The following is a 24,276-nucleotide window of genomic DNA, read 5'->3' as shown; positions in this document are numbered from 1 at the left end:
TAATAAGTCCATATACTTTAATAAACATTTACATTATGAACAGATATAAAGTGTTTACACGGATAAATTAATAAATTTACAATAGAGAGCGAATTACATAGAATTTTCCACGTTTAGAACACCAACGGATTAAGAGTGCTGAATGTAATCCTTATTAAACGATTTTAATGTACTTTACATTGGGAACAGCAGCTGTTTATAGTTTACATGTACTAATTTACATAGTTCGTCAGTTACAATATTGGGGCTTCGCATTGTAATACCTCAAATACAGTATTAGGGCTGCCATAAATCCTCTGGATCAGTACCCTTACCATGAGTTTTTAGGTTTCAATACTATTTTGGTATTTGTTTACGTATTTGCCCATACAAATTCCAATCAGTGTTAAATGTCTAAATTGACAAATTGACAAAATGTTTTGTCTCTCATCTTTAACGAAGATGTGAGGCAAACAAAAAGACTTGATCACTTACTTATTGTTACCTTTACTCAGTCTACTGAAGCAAGCGGAACAGAATAATGGATTGAGTAAACGTATCGTAAAATTGTGGGATGTTTTGAGAACTCATGGTAAGGGTCACTTATTTTTTTGTACGCTACACAGTTTTCGCATGAAATCTTTGTCCTCCAAAGTTTTGGATATTTTTTATTACCGTAGACTCACAGATGTCCAGTATGGACTAGGTTCATTATCAGATAAAGTAGATACATAAATACCATATATACAATACGATGTCAGTAAACAGTGAATCAGTGTGTGAGTCGTGACAAATAGCGACGTCGTGTCACGAAACGATATCGTGTCGTGGAAATCAGCGTGCATCATAACAGTCGTGAACTCGTGAAAAATAGTAATTTTTACTATTCAAGATAAAAATAAAGTTGATGGACCCCGTATTTTCTGCGTTCGCGCCTCTTCTTCAACAATATTTTAATCGGTAAGGGGAGAACTGTAATAATTCATTTCACGATGTGACGTAGTAACGCAGGCATTCGTATGTGTTTAACCTCAGAAATGAACGATATTTCCGCAAAATTTAAATATTCTTATGATATGGCTGTAAGCTGGACACAAAGTTTAATTCTTCAAAGGATAGTATTTCACATTAAGAGCTGAAAGCTTTCAAACGGATTCGAAACTGCATTAACGTGCAAAGTAGACCCCATCCCTTATCCTATTGATACATAGATACAGCCACTAGTAAAAGCCAATATTTCACTCTGAGAATGGCGAATGGAATAATACAAAGCTGTTTTATATCTATCTGTGGCACATAAACAAAGAGACGCTTGCTACACTCACAGCCCCACACTAGGATTCCGTGTCGTGGGTGCCATGGATACACACAAAGATGAAAACACTAATAATTATACCCAGAAAAAACATCCAAATTCACCATTCAGATGTCTGGCCAGGGATCGAACCCAGAACTCACTGCGCGTCAGACCAGTATGGTGACAACTCCGCCACGCGGCTAATCAAATGTTACGCTTAGCTCTATTTCATCTGTATTATTTATTCCTTGTCTTAGCTTCGTTCCTATGTCTGGTCCACTTTTTAACTCTGTGGCAGCACTAAGTTTCAAATCCAGTTCTTCGGTGTAGGAAATACTTAATTATATACAATAAAATATACTAAACAAATATGTCTTATCGCCCATTTCCATAAAACTATAGAAATCCTTCCTTTAGTCAAGTATTTGCTGTTCCCGCTTTGGATAACCTGTGCCATTAACGCACACAAAAATATATCAGTGTACAAAAACAGAGCTGGTAGATCCAGATAATCATTTATATAAAGCCGTATACCGTTCTGCACACAATCTAGACACAATTAAATAATTAATAATATCGTCGTGTCATTGGATACAACTTAATCTCAATGAAAATGTGTGCGCACAGACAGCGCGCGAACCGGCGGGCCGCTGTTTGTCCGCATCGTCGAAGTTGCGTTCGTCAGACAGCCTCGTCGAACCGACGCGGATGACGAACTCGTCGCAGCCCGTTGCAGTCGACTAGTACAGCTACTCGTCGTCCCTCGTCGGAAGATCCCGTTCGCGCCGACCAACTCTGCACAAAACAAAAATCGTAAACCAAGAATATGTGAAAAGTTTATGCGAGTTTCTTGACAAATTACTCGTAATGGTTTTCTCTATGTCAAAATGGATAATAATGCTGCCAAACTTTTTATTGAGCAAATATGCCTCTTAATATACCTACTTCAGGAAATGACACACTAAACAATGTGTGATTCATCCTCCCGTTAAGATATGTGTTAACTTATCCACGTATTTACTTATCCATCCAAAGTATTTTTATAAAACACGAATGCATAATGATAATGGTTTTAAGAGTTCGTAGCAAAAAATTGTCTCTAAATGTCTCTAAAATTTGTCGGCGAAAACGAAACGGTTAATTAAAGAATAAGAAATGGTTGTTTAAAGAATCTTTATCGCCTATGCTAAGGAGGGGTCCAGACCCTAAATTTCCTCTTACGACGTGGGTTGTACAACAGTGTGATGAAATATGAACAAGTACATACCTACTCAGAAAAAAATATGTGTTGAAAAACCTGTTAACAACTCTTCAAGTATGTATGAACAATTTTAAACATATTAAAGGTAGGTACCAGAATTGACTTGAATACATCTGTGTAATCTAGGAACATTTACAATTCTATAAAAATCATTTACAATTCTAGGAACACATAACCCACAATGAGTGTAGCAACGAATATGAGAGCGGCCGATTTATATTAACAATTAAACATTGATATCAGATTTACAACATTATTTAATTTAATTAGTATCTATTTATTTCTTTGTTCATTTATATCATTATTTTTTTATTTTTTTCGTAGTTTAGTTTTCTAAATATTCGCTTAATTTGTAATATGCAGTGTTCCCTCGGAGATCCCGGAGTTCTCCAACAATCGTTGAGGACGACCATCGGGGGGGTTTTAGTGCGGTAAAAATCCCACATAACCCGGCGTCGCCCCCACGTCGTCGGGTACCTTTTGAAGGTTTCCCCCTCGTAAACAAAAAAAAAGGTAATATAGGTAGTATTCAAGTTTTATATATAATATTGCACAATGTATCTGTGTAGTTTCGGTATATTACGTTATTTTCAATTTCGCAAATAACTTTGCATCGTGTGATACAAGAGTGCGGAGACAAGAGGAGCCCTTAATATGCGCAAATTGTTTACGACAGGCAGAAACGCGCGGAAGAATTACATTTTACAACTTTTCAACAATAATTTGATTTCTTTTATCGCTTTTTCCATGGGCTTATTACATCAAAATATAGGTACTTCGTGTTTACTCACTCTGAAAAGTTTTTGTTATAATGGAAATCTTTGTGTGCTTACATACTTAGTCGAGTATTGACGAATAAGCGCGAGTACGAGTAAATTTCAATCGGGTGTACTCGGCTTTTGCCACAAACACTCGGTGATGTACTCGTGCGCGACGTTTACATATTCGTCGCCGCCGATTTTCCGCGAGTATTCAAATCTGACTAAACAGTACAACTAAATAAAAAAAAACTGGCAAAAAAGTCGTGTTAAAAATGGTATTTTCAATTTAATCAGATCGGGATGCTCAGGTAGGGTCACCAAAATATTTTTGTTTATTCACTTCCTGATTTATAATTGACTTGAAGTTTTTCGTACATCAGTACAATGATTATGTCTATGCATCAGTAACTTCTATGATAATGATACTCGCATTTACCACTTGAATTTCATAACTACAGAGAAAGAAACCAAAATGTATCCAACTGGCTGAATATGTCTAGACGAGTTCTAAGACACAATAGTCCTAGACAAGTTCTATACTAGAAAATCAAATAAACGTGAAAACACTTTTGGAAAAATAAGCTTTTATTTTCTTCTAAGTTTTCTTTGACGTGGGACGACATTCCACTTGACGTAAACCTTCAATCAATCAAGAATCAACGCCCGTTTTCAAAAAAATATTTTTCTCACATTTATTTGATTTGTTGTTTTGCTTTGAAGTTTTATTATTATAAGTATAACTATCACTTTATCAATAACAGTTACTTTACGCCCAGTATCAATAATCAATCTATCCAATTTTAGCCCTTTTTTATAATATAAGGGTAGCAGACGAGCCACGTGATGGTAAGTGTCTACTGCCGCCCATGGACATCTGTAATCCACCCTAGATAAAATGAGATTCCTACCTGATGTCACACACAGGTGCGCTTCTGTCCTTGAGACCTACATTGGAATGCTTCGGATGAGCACAGTAGCGCAGAACATTGCTGTTAGAGACAGATATAGTAGTAGTGGTGCTGCCGGAGTCAAATCACAAAGGGTTGTACCGCCATTAAACTTACCAAATATCGTCATTTGACAATTACATCACACTAGAAAACGTGAAAATTCGATCTTTGGTAGATAATATTTGTATAGATTGAATATTAATACGGGCGCTAATTGCTGTTCTTACCTACGCCTACTGTCCGTACCCTACTATGCTCGCTCTACACTTATCATTATTCTGAGTCCGTCATACTCTGTGCGCGTAGTGACAATGCTACAATGGATTTCTGTAAAAGATCTTTGAGATGTGTCTGAATGACACACCCTATTACCTAGATAAACATGTCGTATCAGTTTAGTTCCCTTAGGGCAATTAGAACATCACTCGAGAGTCGGACCGTCTATTCAGTTAACGGACCCTCCGTTCACACGGACTGGCCCGGAGAGGTTCGGCCCGCATTTTTCGTTTCACCTACAGCCGATGGTATACGCTTGAAATTGACCGGAGCGGAACCGCCAACTATTTCACATAAACCGGCTGGTAAAGATCTGAAAGCGGATGCACTCGCAATCGAAGCCGATCGGCTCCTCTTATTATTTCACACGAAGCGCGTTGAAGCATTCTTAGTGACAAAATAATTGCACATGCAAAAATAAAACTTAATACAATTAGGTACTCAAAACTCTGTTTACAACGTGATAAAAATCTGCTCTCCTCTCCTAGTAGGTCTGTGTGAACGCACCCTTAACCTACATACAATATGTCTGTATATACTACTAAATTGGAACGCATCGTGTTTGTGTTTTGTCTCCTAAGGGAGGTGTGGTAAGCCATACTTTTCAAAACAACACAAGCTTAGAATGGAATCCGCTGTTGTTATCAACCAGAAATTTATTTGAATTATGATTATTTCATAGTATATTGTGTTTCATCCACACAAAGTAAATTCGCGACTGGTCACGGTCACCAATGGACATGAATATTGCCACGTCCTCACCCTCTGTTTTTTTATTTGTAGACTGCAGGCACCCTGTTTATAACAAATCATAAATAACCTATGTCATTCCCACAATTTAAACGAATCCAACGATACTATATAAGTTAAAATCCTTTAAATATTGGCCAAAGAATGAGATATACATAGCACATACATACACTCATACACAGCACACATACACACACACTGACATGCGCTCAAAAAACAATACCGTCTTCCTGATGCAACCTGGTATAAAAATAAAACCGTCTTATCTTAACATAGTAAAATGTTTCAATTCCACGAAAATATAAGTATAAAATCATAAACAGGGGAATACTTCTGCCTGGTCCCATAAGGGCCGCCCTCATCCTTCGCTCATGTCGGCCCGTATCCGGCACCCCAGAACCACCCTTCAAGTAACATGACATACTTGATAAATGCGATAGCCGAAATAGAGTTGATGGATTAAATCAACGTGTCTAGAATATGAAAAACTTGTATAGCGCGATACATGTGAGAAACAGCCTAATCTAGTGAAACATGAAAGTCTAGTGGAGCAGTTATAATCTTGTGGTTACAAATATGACCTTTTATTTGATAGATCAAATTCAAATCCCAGGCACAAAGTCCAAGTTTTTCGATATTTTGTGTGTATTACAAACACCTAATTAACATTTGACAAAGAAAAGCTTAGTTAGAAAATTGTACAATCCAGAAAGAACTTTAAAAAAATGTTTAAAGGTCTGCCTGCCATCCCATATTTTGCGAACGTGGTAAACTAATGCATATTAATTTTCCCTAACCCTTCTTACTCTGAAACGACCCTCGTTTCCAACAGTCGAATAGTAACGGGTTAACGTGGATAAGTTACAGAAAAAATTTCCTCATGGGTCATGTGCAGTGTCAGCACCCTTATGTCATTTCTTACCACACACTGAGCCATTGAGATACTATCGATTCTTCCCGGGAAACGCCCTTCAAACACCAGTATAATTCCGGGGTTTCCCGGGATTTATGTTGTTTGAAGGGCGTTTAGAAGCCATTCGATAGGAATTTAAAAGGGGTTGTGCGAAACAAGATCCCTTTTTGCGCCCGGAGGAAATTAGATTATTTAAAAGATAAACGTTCAATTAAAACAAATCCCACCTAAGCATCGAAGTTTCTTCGGGGGCAATTATTCTCGACATACATACATACACACATACCTACATACATATTCGACACTCGTACATATCCGAATAAGAAAAGGCATTCGAGAAAAGCTCATCATCTGACATCTCATATCATCTGTAACATTTGTGTAAAATATTTCATATATACTTTTATAAGATTGGAGAAGCAAACACCTGCAGACCACCTGAATTGAGGTGGTAGAACTCTCAGTGGTTAGACTGTACCACCGCCACCCACATACTTTTGCTTAACAACAGCTGAGTTAAACGCTGTATTGTGGTTTGGAGGGTGTGGGGGGACATAGTTTTTCGAGACATTCCAGCTAAATCCTCAGGGGTAGCGGCGTCGACTTTGGATATGAATTCTAATCTTACCTGAGGTTGATTACAGATGTCCATGAACGACAGTATCCACTTACCATCGGGTGGACTGCATGCAAGTATTAAGTAATTAAGGCATCAAAACCTTTCGCATTTATAATATTAGTTAAAATATTCAAACAATCTCTCTGTCGCATTAATAATATTAGTTAGGATTGGTGTAAGTTACGAGCGGTATTTACTCAAGCCCTTTTAGTAAAACAGAAGGGCCTTTGATTGACTTAAAAGTTCAAGTTGTATCAGGCTTCACTTACTTTAATAACCACTTAAGACCGTTTATTGTTTGTCCTCCCCTTGTTTGATACTTAATTTGCATACTTTGTTACCCAAAGTTATTAAGTGTTGTAAGCTTTCTGTGTAATAGCTAACCCTTTTTGAAGTGGCAGAAATATGCTATCAAAATATTTTAACGTTAAATGATATCAATTATTTGGTAACAAAAGAATGTTGGTATTACATTTCTAATCGTCGTCAACTTATAATAGGCATGTTGATAAATTTTGAAAACTTCTTCTAAAATGTACTTACACGTACATTTTAGAAGAAGTCTACTGATTCCAAAAATCGTAATTAATTCAGCAATATATTTAGTATTAACGAAAACAATAGTATATTTTTATAGCTATTTTGAAGCGCGAAAACGCTCGCGGGTGTCATGGCGTTCGTCGGTAACGTCATACTAGAACATCCCATACAAAACTTCAAGCAATTCAGTGACATTCCCAAACTTGATGTCATTCGCGCCCCGATTAGCGCTTCAGACAAGATGGCCGACTGCAGTATTTTATACTTGTATTTTATCAAAAATATAATAAATCTTAAAGGATTTTGGTTAAAACTGGGTCATTTTTGAGACACCTTTCAATATATTATTTTTACTTATAACATTTATACTTTGATTCTTTAATACTTTACATACATTTGAGATTTTTTGGACTCTTAGGCGCTTTTTAGACTCTTAGGTTGCCTAACGATGGTTTCCTTCACCGTTATAGCAATTGATAATTAATTTCTAACACGCACATAACTTAGAAAAAATGGCTGGGATTTGAACCTCTACACCCCCCGATTGACAGGAATCTCAACCATCAAGGCTATAACTGCATATTAAGTTTCACTCTAATTCATTGTTCGTATTTCCATAGTTAATATCTCATGTTTTAAAATTATTTGAAGTTTATAGTGTTTTAAGTACCTACTGTTGTTCCTTTATCATAAAAACAACCTTTGCTTAAAAATAATATATTTCGATTTAAAATACAAACATGTTTATTTTATTATCAATAAACATAAAGTGCAGAAACATGCCCGCGGGGATGTTATAGGGGATGATATGTAAGCTTATTTTCTCGTCCATAATGAAAAATATATTACGAAAAGAAAAATTGACAGACAGAAAATATGGAGACTACGAGAAAAATGATCCTCGTGCAGTATGAAGGAAATTGAATTCAAAGATGTATCTAACTATATTGGGATAGAGTATGTAATTTGTTTCTATTAGTGGAATTCCAGGCGAAGTTATTTAATGAAAATCTTATAATAATTTTATAAGATACGTTATTAAAATTGTCTTTTTTGTATTTATATGTCCGTGTTTGTGTGTATGTGCCTGCATATCTCACCGCCTTGTAATTGAAGGAAGCCATTAAATGGCTTAAACGGCTAACAATTCTGTCAGCCATTTAATGGCTGTCATGGTGTAATTTACGCGGAACAATGCCGACGTGCGCAGTTAAGTGGTGCAAAAACACGAAATCGAAGAAAAAGTGCGGAAAAATATCGTTTCATTCGTAAATGGTTTAAAAATGTTATTTTTTAATATTTTTCAAACACGAAAATAGATGACAGTGTCAATTTCAATTGTCAAAACTGGTTACATTTTCTTATTGGGAGTGAGTAATCTTTACTTCTCTATGGCGTATATGTTAATGTCCACGTATGTATATGCATGTACGTACACGCGCGTGTGAGTAACATTAATTCACGCACATGCCTGTGTATGTGTGAATTGTGCGCACGCATGTGTTTTTGTGTGCATGCGCGCGCTTATGTGTGTGTGCTGTGCATGCATGTGCAAGAGACATGCAAGAGACTCTCTTATGCGTGTTTGATATTTACGTGTGAAAGCATGTGGATGCGTGTATGTGGATGTTTGTGTGACCACGCATGTGCATGGGCATGCGCGCGCTTTTGTGTGTGTGCATGTACATGCGTGTGTGTGTCCCTTACCAGACATTGGAATTCCGTCGCACAAGCTCGAACGTTGACAAGATCGATTTGGCTGATTCAGGCGATTCCGCAACAGGCAGCCCAAGGCCTAAAGCAAAAAAATCATTAACAACATTAATTAACAACAGTAATTCTTACACACAAATACGCTTAAATGTTCACCGTGCTTACATCTCTAAGAAAAACGCCGAGCACATCTGCTTCTCTGTGCAGGCCATTTATCAGCTGTACTTATTTCAATCACATTTTTTGCTGGGAGGATTATGGAGATTGGAGATGTATTCAACATAGCTTTTTATATAACTATTTGTAATCTAGGTTCTTTCCAAAGTACGTAACCCAATTAACGAATTGGGTTACGTACTTTACGTAACGACGTATGTACTTATCTACCTTTTTTTTTGTTATCGAGGGGGAAACCTTCAAAAAGTACCCGACAACGTGGGAGCGACTCCGGGTTATGTGGGATTTTTATCGCGTAGAGGGCTCCGGGATCTCCAAAGGTACGCAACCGGAGTCCACTTTTTCGACGAGGATCCGCCGCTGCGACTCCCAAGCTGGGCAGTACTGCAGCGTGTGCCGTGCGGAGTCCTCGTCGTGTCCGCAGTAATGGCACTGGGCCGTCTCCTCTCTTTGTATCCTATTCTGATACTCACCGAAACAACCATGTCCGGTGAGTATCTAAGTAAGGCGGTATATTCCTGTATATTTAAGAAAATATATTTGACATTTCTCTACTCTACGGTACCTCAAATATTTGATATGGTTTAAACAATGTGGTATGTTTCTGCGAAACTACTAGTAGTACGTTTAATTAACAGTTTTCCGGAAATCTATCACCCCCGACTATATCTAGCAGTGCATACTCTAAATATTTGTAAACCAATTTCAATCACCGCCTCTATTTAAATTTCAGATTTAGGAAGAAAATAAAATAACAATTTAAGGAAAAAATCTGAAATTTAGATTGGCACATAATGTCATCGGAAGCTGTAGCGAGTGTCGAATTGAACACAAGGCCATGCTTAGGGTTGCCACCTTTATTAGGAATATTTATTCCAAAAACATGCCTTACAAAATCCAGGATATAACTAATAACTTGTAATATTTATTTGTTGTCGTCAACTCACTATAATATATGTAAATCAAAACTTTCTTTCTGCCAACCTTAATTTCGCCGAATCAGTATGATAATACTGATTCGGCTAAAACAAGACTATTACTATAACAATATTTCTTTATTCGCCGACATATTCTTGTAGAACACAGTTTACCCTACAATAAACCTTTCCTGTTGCTCAACAAGCGATTTCAGGATTTCTCGACATCTGAATTATCGATAAAGATATAGTTTTTTTTATAATATAAGAGTAGCAGACGAGCATGCAGTCCACCTGATGGTAAGTGGCTACTGCCGCCCATGGACATCTGTAATCAACCCCAGATAGGATTAGATATTCCTACCTGAAGTCGGCCACAGATGCGCCACCACCCCTGAGGACTAAGCTGGAACTCCTCGGAAAAGTCTGTCTCCCTTACCACACCCTTCAAACCGGAACACAGCAGCGCCTAACACTGCTGTTAATAGGTAAAAATAGGTGTGGCGGTGGTGCCGCCGGAGTCGAACCACAAAGGGTTCTACCACCTTCTAATACCACCAATAATATAGTACGTTGCTTACTATATTATTATTCTATAACACAAAATAAAATTTTCAAAAATATCATAAATGTACGGGTGACAACCCTGGCCATCATTGAGGCCTTAAGCACTATACAGGATCTCGTACAATCTTAGTATAACGTGGATCATAAGTGTAGCGGTGTGCATTTAACACGCACGTAGAAGAGAAACTTCCAGAAACCTAAACTTCGGGACAATTCAATTTGACAACAACAACTCTGCTCCAATAATTGTGATTTCGTTAATATATAGGCGAATGTATTCAAAGAGCGATCTATATTGTTGCGCTACGTCAGTTGACACGGGAGCTTTATACGAATTGCTGTATGTATTCTATCTCAGTCTCTCAAAGGGTAAATACAATACATATGTGGGTTTGTCTCTTTTCAGTGTCATTTCATCGAATTTCAAACCACAACGGCTAATAACTTCTCACTTCAAAGTAGAGTTATATGCGTAGTTATTTCATACATATTTGATAATCTGAAATTTACTAAAACTTACATAAAACGTAAAGCGCTGTTGTCACAAAGATACAATATTGACAAACATTTTAGCAAAAGGCTCGCAATCTCCTATGATTATATTCCGAGGATTTCATCGACTTGAATTTTCCGAGAAATCTTGCTTCACATCCGCATTTTCACCAAAGAACTTTGTTGGTACGAATTGAACCCCACGGGTTCTTTAAGGAAAATAGATGTAATATTCACATGTCTTTTCCTATTTTGTAATAATATTATATATATATTGGAAGTTTTTGAAGTAAAAATGGGACATGAATTTTACACATAAGAAAGTTATAGTTAAAACATATCATAATGTTGATTTCGTAATAACATAATTAGAATGATACCGAAATAATAAAAAACCACCAAGTACGAGACACTCTCGCATACTTAGGGTTCCGTACGTAAAATGAAAACAAATTACAGAGCTTTATTTTAATTTTAACATACCTACTATATTTACCATCATTAACACAATATTTAAAATCGCTAGTTCTTCGAATATACGCGCTTGCTAATTGTGTGGCCAAATCAAACTAGGGCGAAGATTTCACAGTCACTTCAAAAAAACTTTTTCGCTATCGTTGGCCAAAATCAGTCAAGTTTTTCTAATCCTGTTTTTCAGCAACTTCTTATAAAGATAAAATAAGGAGCGAAGTTACAGACATCAAAGTTGATCGTCATTTAGGCTGTCGGTTAGAAAACTGGGTGAAGGGTGTATTTTTTTCATGTAGATTTTACGACTTCTTTGGTAATTTTACCTTTTTTACTTTTTATCACGTTTCTATACTATTCAATGGTATTTACCAAGGTTGTGAATAGCAAATAATCATAGACCCAGTCGAACCTAGTCACCCTAGATATATACAAATTATGATTAGTAATAAATATCGGGACTAAATTGGGAAACCTTAGCAATCAACACTGGAGAAATGTGTTACATTCATATTATATCTGTTCATATTTTCACAATTAACTTTTTATATTATGAAATTGTTATTTTTATATTATCTACGTGATGGTGAGTATCTACTACCGCTCATTGACAATACATCTTTTTGATTACACATACCGCACATACAATGCAAGTTAGAGTTCTTCCTCAGGTCGGCCGCAGACAAAGCTTCGGAAAAGTGGATGGTGTGGTAGGGAATCGGGAACCATCGGGAAGCGCTTAACATTGTTATTAGACAGAAATAGCTAGTTCCTACCTGTTTGAATCCTCGCCGGTACCGCGTATTCATGTAGCAGTATATGATAGGGTTGTAGCAAGTGTGCGACATGGCCAGCCAGTGGCTCGCGAACCACACGTATGGCATCCCCGGCCACTTCGCCCAGCTTTCATCTTGTTCGTGAAGTGTCCACAGCATCTAAATGAAAAGTAAGATTTAATATTTCATTTGTATACTACAAATATTTGGGGGCTTTTTTATAATGATTTATAAGGAGCCACTAAAAACGAAATATATATATTTTTTACTTATTTTATGATAATTCTGTTTTATTTTTGATAACTTCTTATGTCTCATCTTTAAAAATACTTTCTATTGCGGTATAGATCGTTATCGGTACAGTCCCCCTTTTCCTTGGTTTATTTCTCATCTCCTGTTTGGCAGGGGCGAAATTAATGTAAAGAATTTAGGCTTGAATTCATTTTAATAGATTAAAAACAATTGTGTGCACAATCTTTTCATAAAAATGGTGGGTTAAAAAAGGAGTGGGAGGCGTCATTCGACCCGCCGCCCTAAACATATGAAGTGATTTATTTGGTTAAGCAAACGTATAAATTTTCTTTTGTCTACTATTTTCCTTATTGTAAATCTTTTCATAAAATTGGTGGGTTAAAAAAGGCTATGGGAGGCGTCATTCGACCCGCCGCCCTAAACATATGAAGTGATTTATTTGGTTAAGCAAACGTAAACATTTTCTATTGTCTACTATTTTCCTTATAGTAAATCTTTTCATAAAATTGTTGGGTTAAAAAAGGCTATGGGAGGCGTCATTCGACCCGCCGTCGCAACATATGAAAGTTTCTGATTTATTTGGTTAAGCAAACGTATACATTTTCTATTGTTTACTATTTTCCTTATTGTATGCCACTCTTTCGAGCGTGGGTCATAAATTCTCAAGGTCTATTTAGTTATTTAGTTTATAACATAATACATTTTTAAATTCTGATGAAATTTACCTACTTGAATAAATTTCTGCTCCTTCTCATATTTTCTAAATCAGCCACAAATTTAAATTTGTACTAAAGTCATTTTACTTTGTTATTTTATTTTCGCAATTTAGTCGCATTATTAAACGCAATATTTCAGACCTTAAACTTAAGGTACAAACTTCGCTCGTTTACAACTCCGTGCTACGTGCCGTGCGTTGCTATAATATGAGAGATTACTAAACCCATGTTTCCCTACAAACATACCTCCTGTAACCTCACGTACTTCCTCGCAAAACCCTTGAGACTACCCTTGCCTCACCCCGACATAAAACATTTTATGATTTCTTATAGTCAGATGACGAACTAGCTTTTGCGATAATAAAATCTATTTTTACCCGCCTGTCTATACGACGTTTAAGTAATTACAATGAATTGCCGAAACTTGGGCTCGTTTTCTTCGCAAATAATAGCGCAAATGTGGGCGCTGACTACGTAACTTTCTCAGAAGTATTAGGTAAGGCTCTAAATATTTTAATGTAAGCTATGTTTGTAAAGCTTGGAACTAAAAAGTAAGCTTTAAAATAACTAGAACACACAACTACTCAAAAATGTAGAGCATGTCACTCACACAATTTTTAACTGAATCTAATAATACCTCTTATATAAAAATCCTTCGAGCCGTTTGGCTATAGGGCGTACCAAAGAATGAAATGAAAAGAATGGGCGTACCAGGTAAAAAAGTAAGAGAACCGAGAATCAATTTAGGTAATATATAAAAAATACACCGTAAATAAGAAAGCTACAACGAAGTCATAAATGAGTATAATTTAGTTTTCCATGTTCCAAGTAAGTACCTTATCTAAATTTATTCCAATTTAATTGGGGATTTAAGTAATAAGCTGGATTTAAGGGAACATGATGAAAACACGAAACAGGTAACGAAATATAAAGTGGACACGTAAACGGGGCAAATGATAAAAGAAGGCTATGAATCCTGATGAAATCAGAACAAAATATCCATTTTTTTTCCAGATTTTGGCACGTCTCTTCGAACATCAATCGAAACTGAGTTCGGTCTGAGTGATATACTATATAGAGGCGTAATTTGCCGGGAAGACGTAAGGTTGCAATTTTTTTTTAAGAACAATAGTATTTTTTTACAAAAACTTTGTGATTTATATAAAAGAAACATGACTGCTTAAGGTTATATTGAAAATAGAAGTAATGTAGATTATGTATTTATTTTTTATCTTATGATTTTTTTGCTGGCCTTTTGCCGCCTCTAACGCCTACAAATCACAGCGCTAATGCCGTCTGAAGTTCATTTAAATCTCAAAACTTACATTTTTTATAATATAGGAGTAACAGACGAGCATACAGTCCACCTGATGGTAAGTGGCTACTACCGCCCATGGACATTTGTAATCAACCCCAGATAGAATTAGATATTCCTACCTGAGGTCGGCCACAGATGCGCCGCTACCCCTGAGGACTAAGCTGGAACGTAGGAAAAGTATGTTTCCCTTACCTTCAAAGCACACAGCAGCGTTTGACACTACTGTTAATAGGCAGAAATAGGTGTAACGGTGGTTCCGCCGGAGTGGAACCACAAAGGGTTCTAACACTTTCAAAATTGAAGTAGGTATTTCATTTATTAATTTGGCTGTACTAATTATGTATATAGAAAACAACTAAACCAATTTGAACTTTCACACAAAGATCGAGACTAAAGTTCTTCGTAGAAATTGAAAATCGTAACGGAGGTGAATACAATCCCGGCATTATAACCAGATCACGTGTCTTCATATGTTCCGTGAGTCTAATATATCTTACAATTTCCGTGTTCAACTTAGGTACTAAAACTAAAACTACATTGGTTTGTTGACATGGGCAACGGGCGTAGCCCTTACTTTGTTATGTGGGGTCAATGTACAAAGATATTACCAGTTTTTCTCCAAATTCTATACTTAACGAGTTATTCTACAAATATTTATTTTTCGCTAATTAACACCCTTTTGTAAATGCCCGGGCATACTTACGATAGGTCTAAATTTATAAGTATCAAATCTAGATAAGCACTTTTTAAACCTAAAAGATTTTTGAAGATCAATCTCTGACACCTGTTCAATCAATCTATCTATTTTTTCCTACAAATTGTAAAATTTTGATCTTTCAGCCAATTATATCGATGATAAAATAAATTAACTATTAATAAATACTTGCAATAAATATATTAAGTGGCAGCCAACATATCGTGAAGACGGCGACCACGGTGACCATCATTTTGATCATCTGAAACAAAAAGTAACATTTAATATACTTACAAAAAAATATAATAAAATATTAAAAAACTACTCGTATATGTACCTACTTCGACTACTATAGCCCCAATACCATACATACTTTTAAATTTTCCCTACTTTGACGACCCGCGTGGGGGAGCGGTCACCATACCGGTCTGACGCGCAATGGGTCCCGGGTTCGATCCCGGCCAGACAGATATCTGAATGATGAATTTAGATTTCTGTTTCTGGGTCTGGGTGTATTTGTCTATGTGTGTGTCCATGGCACCCACGACACAGGGAATCCTAGTGTGGGGCTGTGAGTGCAGAAAGCGTTTGTTTGTTTGTTTGTTTGTTTAACATTTTTTATATTATTGAAGTAGCAAAGAAGCATGCTGATGGTAGGTAAGTGACTCCTCTCGAACCGTCCAGTATGCTACCCCGGGAAGCACGGCGGTATGTGTGGTCGCATTCCGTCGTAATCACCAGATGTTTTGAGAGGAGCGAACGCTACCCCAGGGCAGAGCCCGATCCGGGCATCGCGCTTGGAGGACTCCGGTTGTGTTCCGTCGGAGATCCCGGAATTCTCCAACAAGCGCTGAGGACGGCCACCGGGTGGGTTTTAGTGCGGTAAAAATCCCACATAACCCGGCGTCGCTCCCACGTCGTCGGGTACCTTTTGAAGGTTACCCCCTCGAAAATAAAAAAAAGAAGGTAAGTGGCTCCTGCCTCAATTGCCTCTGTAATCAACTCCAGCTAAGATTTAATTCCTATTTGAGGTTAGCCATAGGTGCGTTGATACTCTGATGTATAAGTTGGAATGCCTCAGATACATATGTTTCACTTACCACACCCTTCAAACCGAACCACAACAGCGTTTAACACTTAAGTAGATATATCAAGCAGAAAAAGGTTTGCTGATGGAGCCTATGGAGTCTAAATACAAATTCTACAATCTACCAAAGAGGGTTCCTATTTATTAAACAGACCACCATACGAAATCCACAATATCTAATAATTTTTGATCGTGCTAAACAACAGTTAGTAAATATTTCATATCATGAACATCATTTTTCATGTGCTTATCCTTATTTATTTGTACTGCGTTGTTTATAAGACCGAAGTTCCTTTCGGCTTACGGTAAGAGGTGAATGGCAGAAAGCATCACGTAAGGAAAAAGCGTTTTACACGCGCAACTTTGTACCTTATATACTTCGATCACTAATAGGAACTTAGTGATCGAAGCTTATATACTATATTTCTTATATGCGAGTGTTTGTTGAAACTTTTGTTTTTGTTTTAAATATCACGTATTTGTCGCATCATTGCAATTTTGCAATGAAGTTTTGGGAAAAAGAACTGCTAAAAGAGTGCTGTAGTTATGAAGAATTATATTTGCAGAGTATATCAATAAAAATATTTTTTCAGCTAGATTATATTTTTATTCAGTTCTGTTTTTATCTTAAGTCACTATTGTTCGGTGACTTAAGATTAAAACTTAAGATTAAATCATTCTATATATAGCCAGTAATAAAGATTACAAACAATGTATACTAAAAAGGTTTCTTATAATAAATGCGTGTTACAAAATTAGAAAAGTAAGTTAATAAACTTGTTGATCATGCTATTTCTAGGACCCTTTTTCCTGGCGGACCCCACATCAAAGTGTGACCTCGACTAGAACTAGATGCTTCAACTTTTTAAATCTGATATTAATAGTCGCCTGCGGCCTTAGATGTCGGTTTGATACAGAACTAACTTCAAAGAAATCCTGCCCGCATTCGAATAACGTAGCCACCGCACTAAAATATATTTGAACTATATTTGAACTAAATAGATTAAAAACAGGGTTGTCCAGCGGACATTGTTAAATTTACATACAAAATCTTTTTGTTTTTAATTATATAGGAGTAGCAGACGGGCATGCAGTCCACCTGATACTACTACCCGGTACTGCTACCCATGGACATATGTAATCAATCCCAGATAAGATTAGATGTTCCTACCTGAGGTCGGTCACAGATGCGCCGCTACCCTTGAGGACTAAGCTGGAACGTCTCGGAACAGTAAGTCCTTACACAAAATCAATAAAAAATCTTTCATCCGGATCCACACGGATACCATATTGAAGTTTGACATATGTTTCAGAACAATTTATTACCAATTGGTACTTATTACCATATTATTACTATGTTCGGTCATAGATTAGTAAAGATACTTCACCGCCTTGAAATTGAATGAAGCCGCAAATGGCTTATTATAGTAAGTTATTTTTTTTGAATTCTTGACAAATAAAAACATTTTTAGAGAAAATTTACGAATAAATAACTAATACTGCGTAATTTACATAATAAAAAAAATAATTTATAATAATAATTTCAAATATTTTAGGGACATTTTAGTACGGAGACGTGGCAAAACTTTTTTACGCAACTATTTCAATTCTCAAAACTGGGTACATTTTCTTGTTAGGAGTGAGTAATCTTTACTAATCTATGTGTTCGGTATACTACTACCATATGGTTACATGTCAAACTCACTTACGTTATCATACTCTTCAAAAACGTTAGTAAAGGAGTATAGATCACATTTGTTGATAATGTGTGTATAATCTACTTTAATCACGGAATCTTATGAATAAAATTACACTATTAATGAACTGATCCACAGCAAACAAAGTAAAAAGAAAAAGCCAGGTAGAAAAATGAAACAAAAACAAACATTATGCTAGCTGCGATAAGAATCCATCGCATCCGGTTTTGTTTACTGTGTCCCAGATAATTGTATCTAAGACGTTATAACAATATTTCCAACATTCTTGCAACCTAGCTTTGTAGTCAAGTAAGAGTGACATTTTATTTAGAACGCTGGTTGTATTTACGCCATCGAGTTATTCCGGATAAATCCAGATTAAGTGACTGGCTTCAAAGAGAACAGATGGTCTGAATTTATAATAGAATTGTTTATTCTTTTAAATAATAGTTTAGTTTGGCTTTATGTAAGCTTATTATTCGTGAAATATTATAAATAAAAGATTCAATTACAACTCCATTCTTTATTTTCTCTGACAATTCATTCCATGAGATCCTATTTTTCTAAGAAACATATAATATCCTTTTCTTTTTATATAGTTTCCCGCTACATTGCTCCACACTAGCAATTAAATAGACTCTTTATTAACATAAATTAACTAAAAAGTATTGTAATGAAAATATATCCTTACATTTATTTGTTTAATCTCTTAGTTAAATAGCTTAATTTATTATAGTCCGCGTAAAACTGCTAGTCCGCTCTGAATATAGAAATGAATCGCGTCACCATAGCAAATTGTATGACTACACAACTACTACTACAGGTCGCAAAAACTTCAGAGCGGACTAGCAGTTTGGCGCGGACTATACAAAGGTAACAAAACGTATTTAGGAATATAAAAAAATGACTTTTCACTTTTCACTTGAAAACAAAAGTTTTGGTGTCGGTTACCGTTTCAGCCGAATATTTAATAGATGCCGAAAATTCCGATACAATTTAAATTTCAAAACATCGTGTTTCAGCTAGCCTCTCATTATAACACTTCATGAAAGGGTATTTAAATTACCGGCCTGTCAAAGCATGGCACTTACAACAAAACCTAACCGTAATCTACATAAATAAAAGCTTATTAAAAAATAAGCAAGTACTTGTGTTATTTAAGATTTTATGTGAGATTTATTTTAACATTGAAGTTGCAAACGAACATGCAGTCAAAGTGATGGCAAGTCACTGCCGTCCATGCACATGTGTAATCAATCCCAGATAAGATTAGATTCCATCCTGAGATCAGTCACGGATACGCCGCTACTCCTGAAGACTAAACTGGAATTCCTCGGAAAAGTATGTCTCCCTTACCACATTCTTCAAACCGGAACACAGCAGCTCTTAACAATTCTGTTATTAGGCAGAAATAGGTTTGGCGCTGGTACCGCCGGAGTCGAACCACAGAGAATTTTACCACCTTTAAACTAAGATAGCTGCCTCAAGTGTAGTAATCGAGTTTATGGGCTAATCCTTCTCATTTTGTGAGGAGGCCTAGCAGTGATATTAATAGTATGAACCGTTACATGTATATTAGAGTTTATTAAAAACAACTTCGATCCCCACACGACCGGAAATCAAACCATTTAGATTTTAACTCAACAGACTTGTAAATAAGATGAAATGTTAAGATGTCTGTGATGAGTGGTTGTTAGTATTTTGAGCTTTCGCCAAGTTATCTATTAGTAACTGTCGGATGTTAATATATGTAATAGCATATTATTGTGATACGAAGTATTTTTTTTATAATATAGGAGTATCAGACGAGCATTCAGTCCACCTGATGGTAAGTGCGCTGCTACTCTTGAGGACTAAGCTGGAACGCATTGAAAAAGTATGTCTCCCTTACCACACCCTTCAAAACGAAACACAGCAGCGCCTAACACTGCTGTTATTAGGCAGAAATAGGTGTGGCGGTGGTGCCGCCGGAGTCGAACCACAATTAACACGTTAGCTGCGGCAAACAAAATGATAAACTTTCTCCTGGTGCGGCGGTGGGTTTAAATGTACCTCCAAAGATCTTTCCACCAGTACGGACGGACGGCCGTAATTTGGTCCCCTGAGAGTAGGATAGAAACCGTTTTAACTTTGCAAAAACATGGTGTACGCATTTTATTTACATTGTGAAAATGACCTTGAAACCCAAGAATATAAACCAAGGAACGTGCAAAAATGCCTGTCGCGATTTCCACAAATAATCGTGCCGCACCAGCGAGAAAGATATAATTTTGTTCGTCCGCACGACCCGCAAGCATAGAGAGGGGTCGAAATGTGCCAGGCACGCACTGAACGTGTTAAATAGTAAACAAGCCTGAAATCCATTTTTTATCAATTAAGGAAACGGGGAAGCATTGTATCATATATCAAGTAAATTGTCGGCTGCCTATGGCCATCTGTATTAGACTTTATCCTTACTAATATTACAAATCCGAAAGTAACTCTGTCTGTCTGTCTGTCTGTCTGTCTGTCTGGTTGTCTCTTCTTCACGCCTAAACCACTGAACCGATTTTAATGAAATTTTGTACAAAGATAATCTGAGACCCGAGAAAGGACATAGGATAGTTTTTATCCCGGAAATCCTACGGGAAGTAGGGATGGCGATCTAAGATAGATTAATCGATATTAGTAAGAATTGAATCGTAAACTATGCATTTGATCAAGTTATGATCTTTAGCAAAGTTGTTGTCCATGAGCCCACGAAGGTACGACCACTTTTCGCCAGATGGCGCCACTGCCATTCCAATGAAGGTACAAATTTTCAGTTTTATATATGTTAGTATGTCAAAATTGTATTTTCTTTTAAACGCGGGCGAAGCCGCGGGCAAAAACTAGTATAGAATAAGGGCTCTACCTGAATCAGATCAAGGATCCGTTGCCACCCCTGAAGACTGAGATGGTCGGCTCATTCGAGTATATCATCCTCCATCCTCCATCCTCAATAGTCATCAACCGTACCCATTCATCGTAACGCAAGAATTGCTTCACACTAGAAATAGGTATACCCATGGTTTTTCTGTTCCATGGGTATACCTAAGTACCTTTTCGTAGTACGGGTGGTACGCGTGGTACATCGCGTGGTACAACTGTGTAACCATTTTTCGATTTCTTTAAATAAACACTAGCAACATTATTACATTGAATACAGTAAATTAATGAAGCATAAAATTACATAAAAATAAGATTAACTGTAGAAATTCTAGACAGTCTTCAGAATATTCTCCTCAAACTACAGTTCTCCCAGTTTAATATCATTAAGTAGGATTTCATGACCGCTTCTAAGCATCCTAATTAGGTATAATAAGGTGCTAATGAATGCCTTGTCTAGGAAGATTTCGCTCCTGATACTTCTAAGTCGGGGTATCGTGTAGATACAGTCAGCTCCAAAAGTAAATAAACAGATCAGGATTTCAAAAATACCGATACACCTAAAATATATATGCAAACACGTGAAGGTGAACATAATGTAGAGCGTGTTAAATGTAACTAGGGTAGTACAATTACCTACTTTTAAAAAATCTGTAAGTTTGATTTTGTGACGTGCGTACGTAATTGCGAGCATGTTATTTTTGTGTGATACTGATACATATTATGGGTTTAGATTTATACTGTTAGTAATACTGCTTGCTGCTGGCTTCAGTGATCCGAGGAGTCTCAGCTTAGTAATCAGGGATAGCAACACATCTGTGGCCAACCTCACGTAGTACTAATCTTATCTGGGGTTGATTACAGATGTCAATGCCCCCAACGGGATCCCCCAACGGGATCCCGAACTAAGCACCATGAGCGCGCACCGACCTCAGGAAAGATTAATCTTATGCGGCGTTGATTATAAATGACCATTGGCGGCGCGTTGTTACTTACTATCATGTGGACTGCATTCTCATTCGCTACTTCTATATTATGAAAAAAGTTCCAACCCAATTATGCGTCAAAATAATCAAAACCTACCTTTCGCTTGGAGCGTTGCATTCTCGAGTCGCGCGCGGTTTGCGCCTCGCCGGGCGGTCGGCCGCCCCACACCACGTGGGCGATCCGCGCGTACGTGCACACTAGCGCCCCCAACGGGATCCCGAACTGAAGCACCATGAGCGCACACGTGTACTGCTCGCTTTGCTGCGGCCGCTCCCACTGTTCGAGGCAAATATCTCTGTAAACACGGTATATTGTGAAACGTCTTCATCGGTTTATTAGCGCTGCACGGTATATACCGTTCAGAGAGTAAACATAATATTGTTAAACAACAAAATGGTAGTGACTTCATCGTGATTTAAATTTTCATGCTTTGCCAAAAATTATTTTGTGAAGTATATTATAAATTATTTCGTATATAATATTAGCAACGTTTGTATAGTCCGACTGAAATTGTTAATTTAGTTCTCCTTTATAACAAGTTAATTACGATCCTTTCAGCAAATATACTTTTTATTGAATTTCGTTAATGTATGTAATGAAAATTAATATTCTACACGCAAACATTTAATCACAAGTAATTAGGCTATCCGTCTACAAAAAGGTCACTATGAAAAGTTTTAAAGTCAATAAAATAGTCAAATAATATCAGTAGGTAACCGCGACTGCTTTTTTGACAGAATTATTGGACTAGGATGCTCGTATGAAAATAGCGGTATTTTTTTATTTACCGAAATATTTTTTGTTGGCTTTTTTTTTTGAGTTAGCAGTCTATCGTTTTAGGCACCAGGAAATCTAAAGCCACCTCTAAGAGTAGAGAGAGTAAGAGTGAAAAACTTGTCAGTAAGCCAAATTTTTAAATACAATTACCAGATTAGGTTAAATATTTCCTGAGTAGACAAAGTTGTGGTGCAGAAAACAGAAAATAGTATAACTACAACAAATATTCGATAATTAAAAAGTAGTCTTACTTACGCCTGGCAGAAACGATGCCACTCCGTAGGCCTCTGTATTTGTGATACAATAGGTATCGGAGCAGCAGTAGCCATAGCGCCACCCCAAACACCAGCTACTACAAATTTCGCTGCAGTCTTGCCCAAACGAGGGCGGAGTGGACGCATTATGGCCATGTAGCGGTCTATTGATATCGCTAGTAATGTATATGCACTCACAAACACAGACACTGCTTGCGAAAAGTTCACTACTTTACACATAACTATACCGAACGGCCAGTACCGTAGTACCAACGTAGATACGAAGGAAAACGGCACGCAAAACAGCGTCATTAAAATATCACCTACGGCCAAGTTCACTATGAAATAGTTCGTCACTGTCTTCATTCTTGGTGACGTTTGCACCACAAAACACACTAGGCCATTTCCGAGTAATGCTACCACGAACACTATACAGTACAATATGAAAACGCATGATTGAAAGAAGGGGGACGAAAGGAAATCCTCCGAGGAGCCAAGGGGCGAACACACACTCTCGTAGTCCAACCATGAGGTAGGTGATGCAGTTCCGTTGCCGTATTCCTCGTCGAAAACCGTGTAATTTGACTCCAAATTTTCATACGATGCAGTTGTTTCATGACTTTCAAAATCCGTCTTCAAATCATCTAACATTATGTGTTACATTATTTTGATACGCCAATCGAGACATTTATCTCTTTCCTCATCGTATGAAGCATAATCATCTGAAACAAAAAACAACATACATAATGACATATTCGGTGCTCAGTCGTTAAAATATTAGTATTGCTTTACGATTCGGTAATGTCCGTTAGATAAATTAATGTCTTCGATCTTAATGAAACTTGCGACTTGATACCGGTCGTAAATTTTTAATAGTAGGTATGTATGATGTACTATTCCGGCAATAATTTTTTAGGGGCAACGGTTATTTGCTCGCAAGAAGTGAAAGCTTTCGTATAAACAATGCGAGCCAAAACAGTCGTTATTTCGCGGTGTTTATGACGACAGGAACCAGCTTCTGCGATCTCGCATACGTTACATGCGTGACATTTTATTTACACTGGACTGGAAGTTCCCTGTTCAGGATAATTTATAGCACGCCGAATATTAAACGCTAAAAATCTAACGCAC

General features: G+C 36.9%; 1 protein-coding gene across 1 annotated transcript; it reads right to left on the bottom strand.

The window, feature by feature from the left end:
- On the bottom strand, window positions 1-23,852 carry NGR-A19 (neuropeptide receptor A19). The gene is made up of 6 exons (XM_073083881.1): window positions 23,147-23,852; window positions 22,211-22,409; window positions 15,630-15,698; window positions 12,457-12,615; window positions 9,054-9,141; window positions 1-2,071 (listed from the first exon to the last, which is right to left on the bottom strand). The coding sequence occupies exons 1-6, from the start codon at window positions 23,794-23,796 to the stop codon at window positions 1,881-1,883; spliced, it is 1,356 nt and encodes a 451-aa protein (XP_072939982.1). The 5' UTR covers window positions 23,797-23,852; the 3' UTR covers window positions 1-1,880.
- Window positions 23,853-24,276: the final 424 nt, after the last annotated feature.

This window comes from Epargyreus clarus, unplaced genomic scaffold (genome assembly GCF_041222505.1).
Source record: "Epargyreus clarus isolate Ecla_fem2 unplaced genomic scaffold, WU_Ecla_fem_2.2 ptg000019l, whole genome shotgun sequence".
Lineage (NCBI taxonomy): Eukaryota > Metazoa > Arthropoda > Insecta > Lepidoptera > Hesperiidae > Epargyreus > Epargyreus clarus.
The sequence above is the reverse complement of the archived record's forward strand: the minus strand, read 5'-3'. Positions and strand labels throughout refer to the sequence as shown.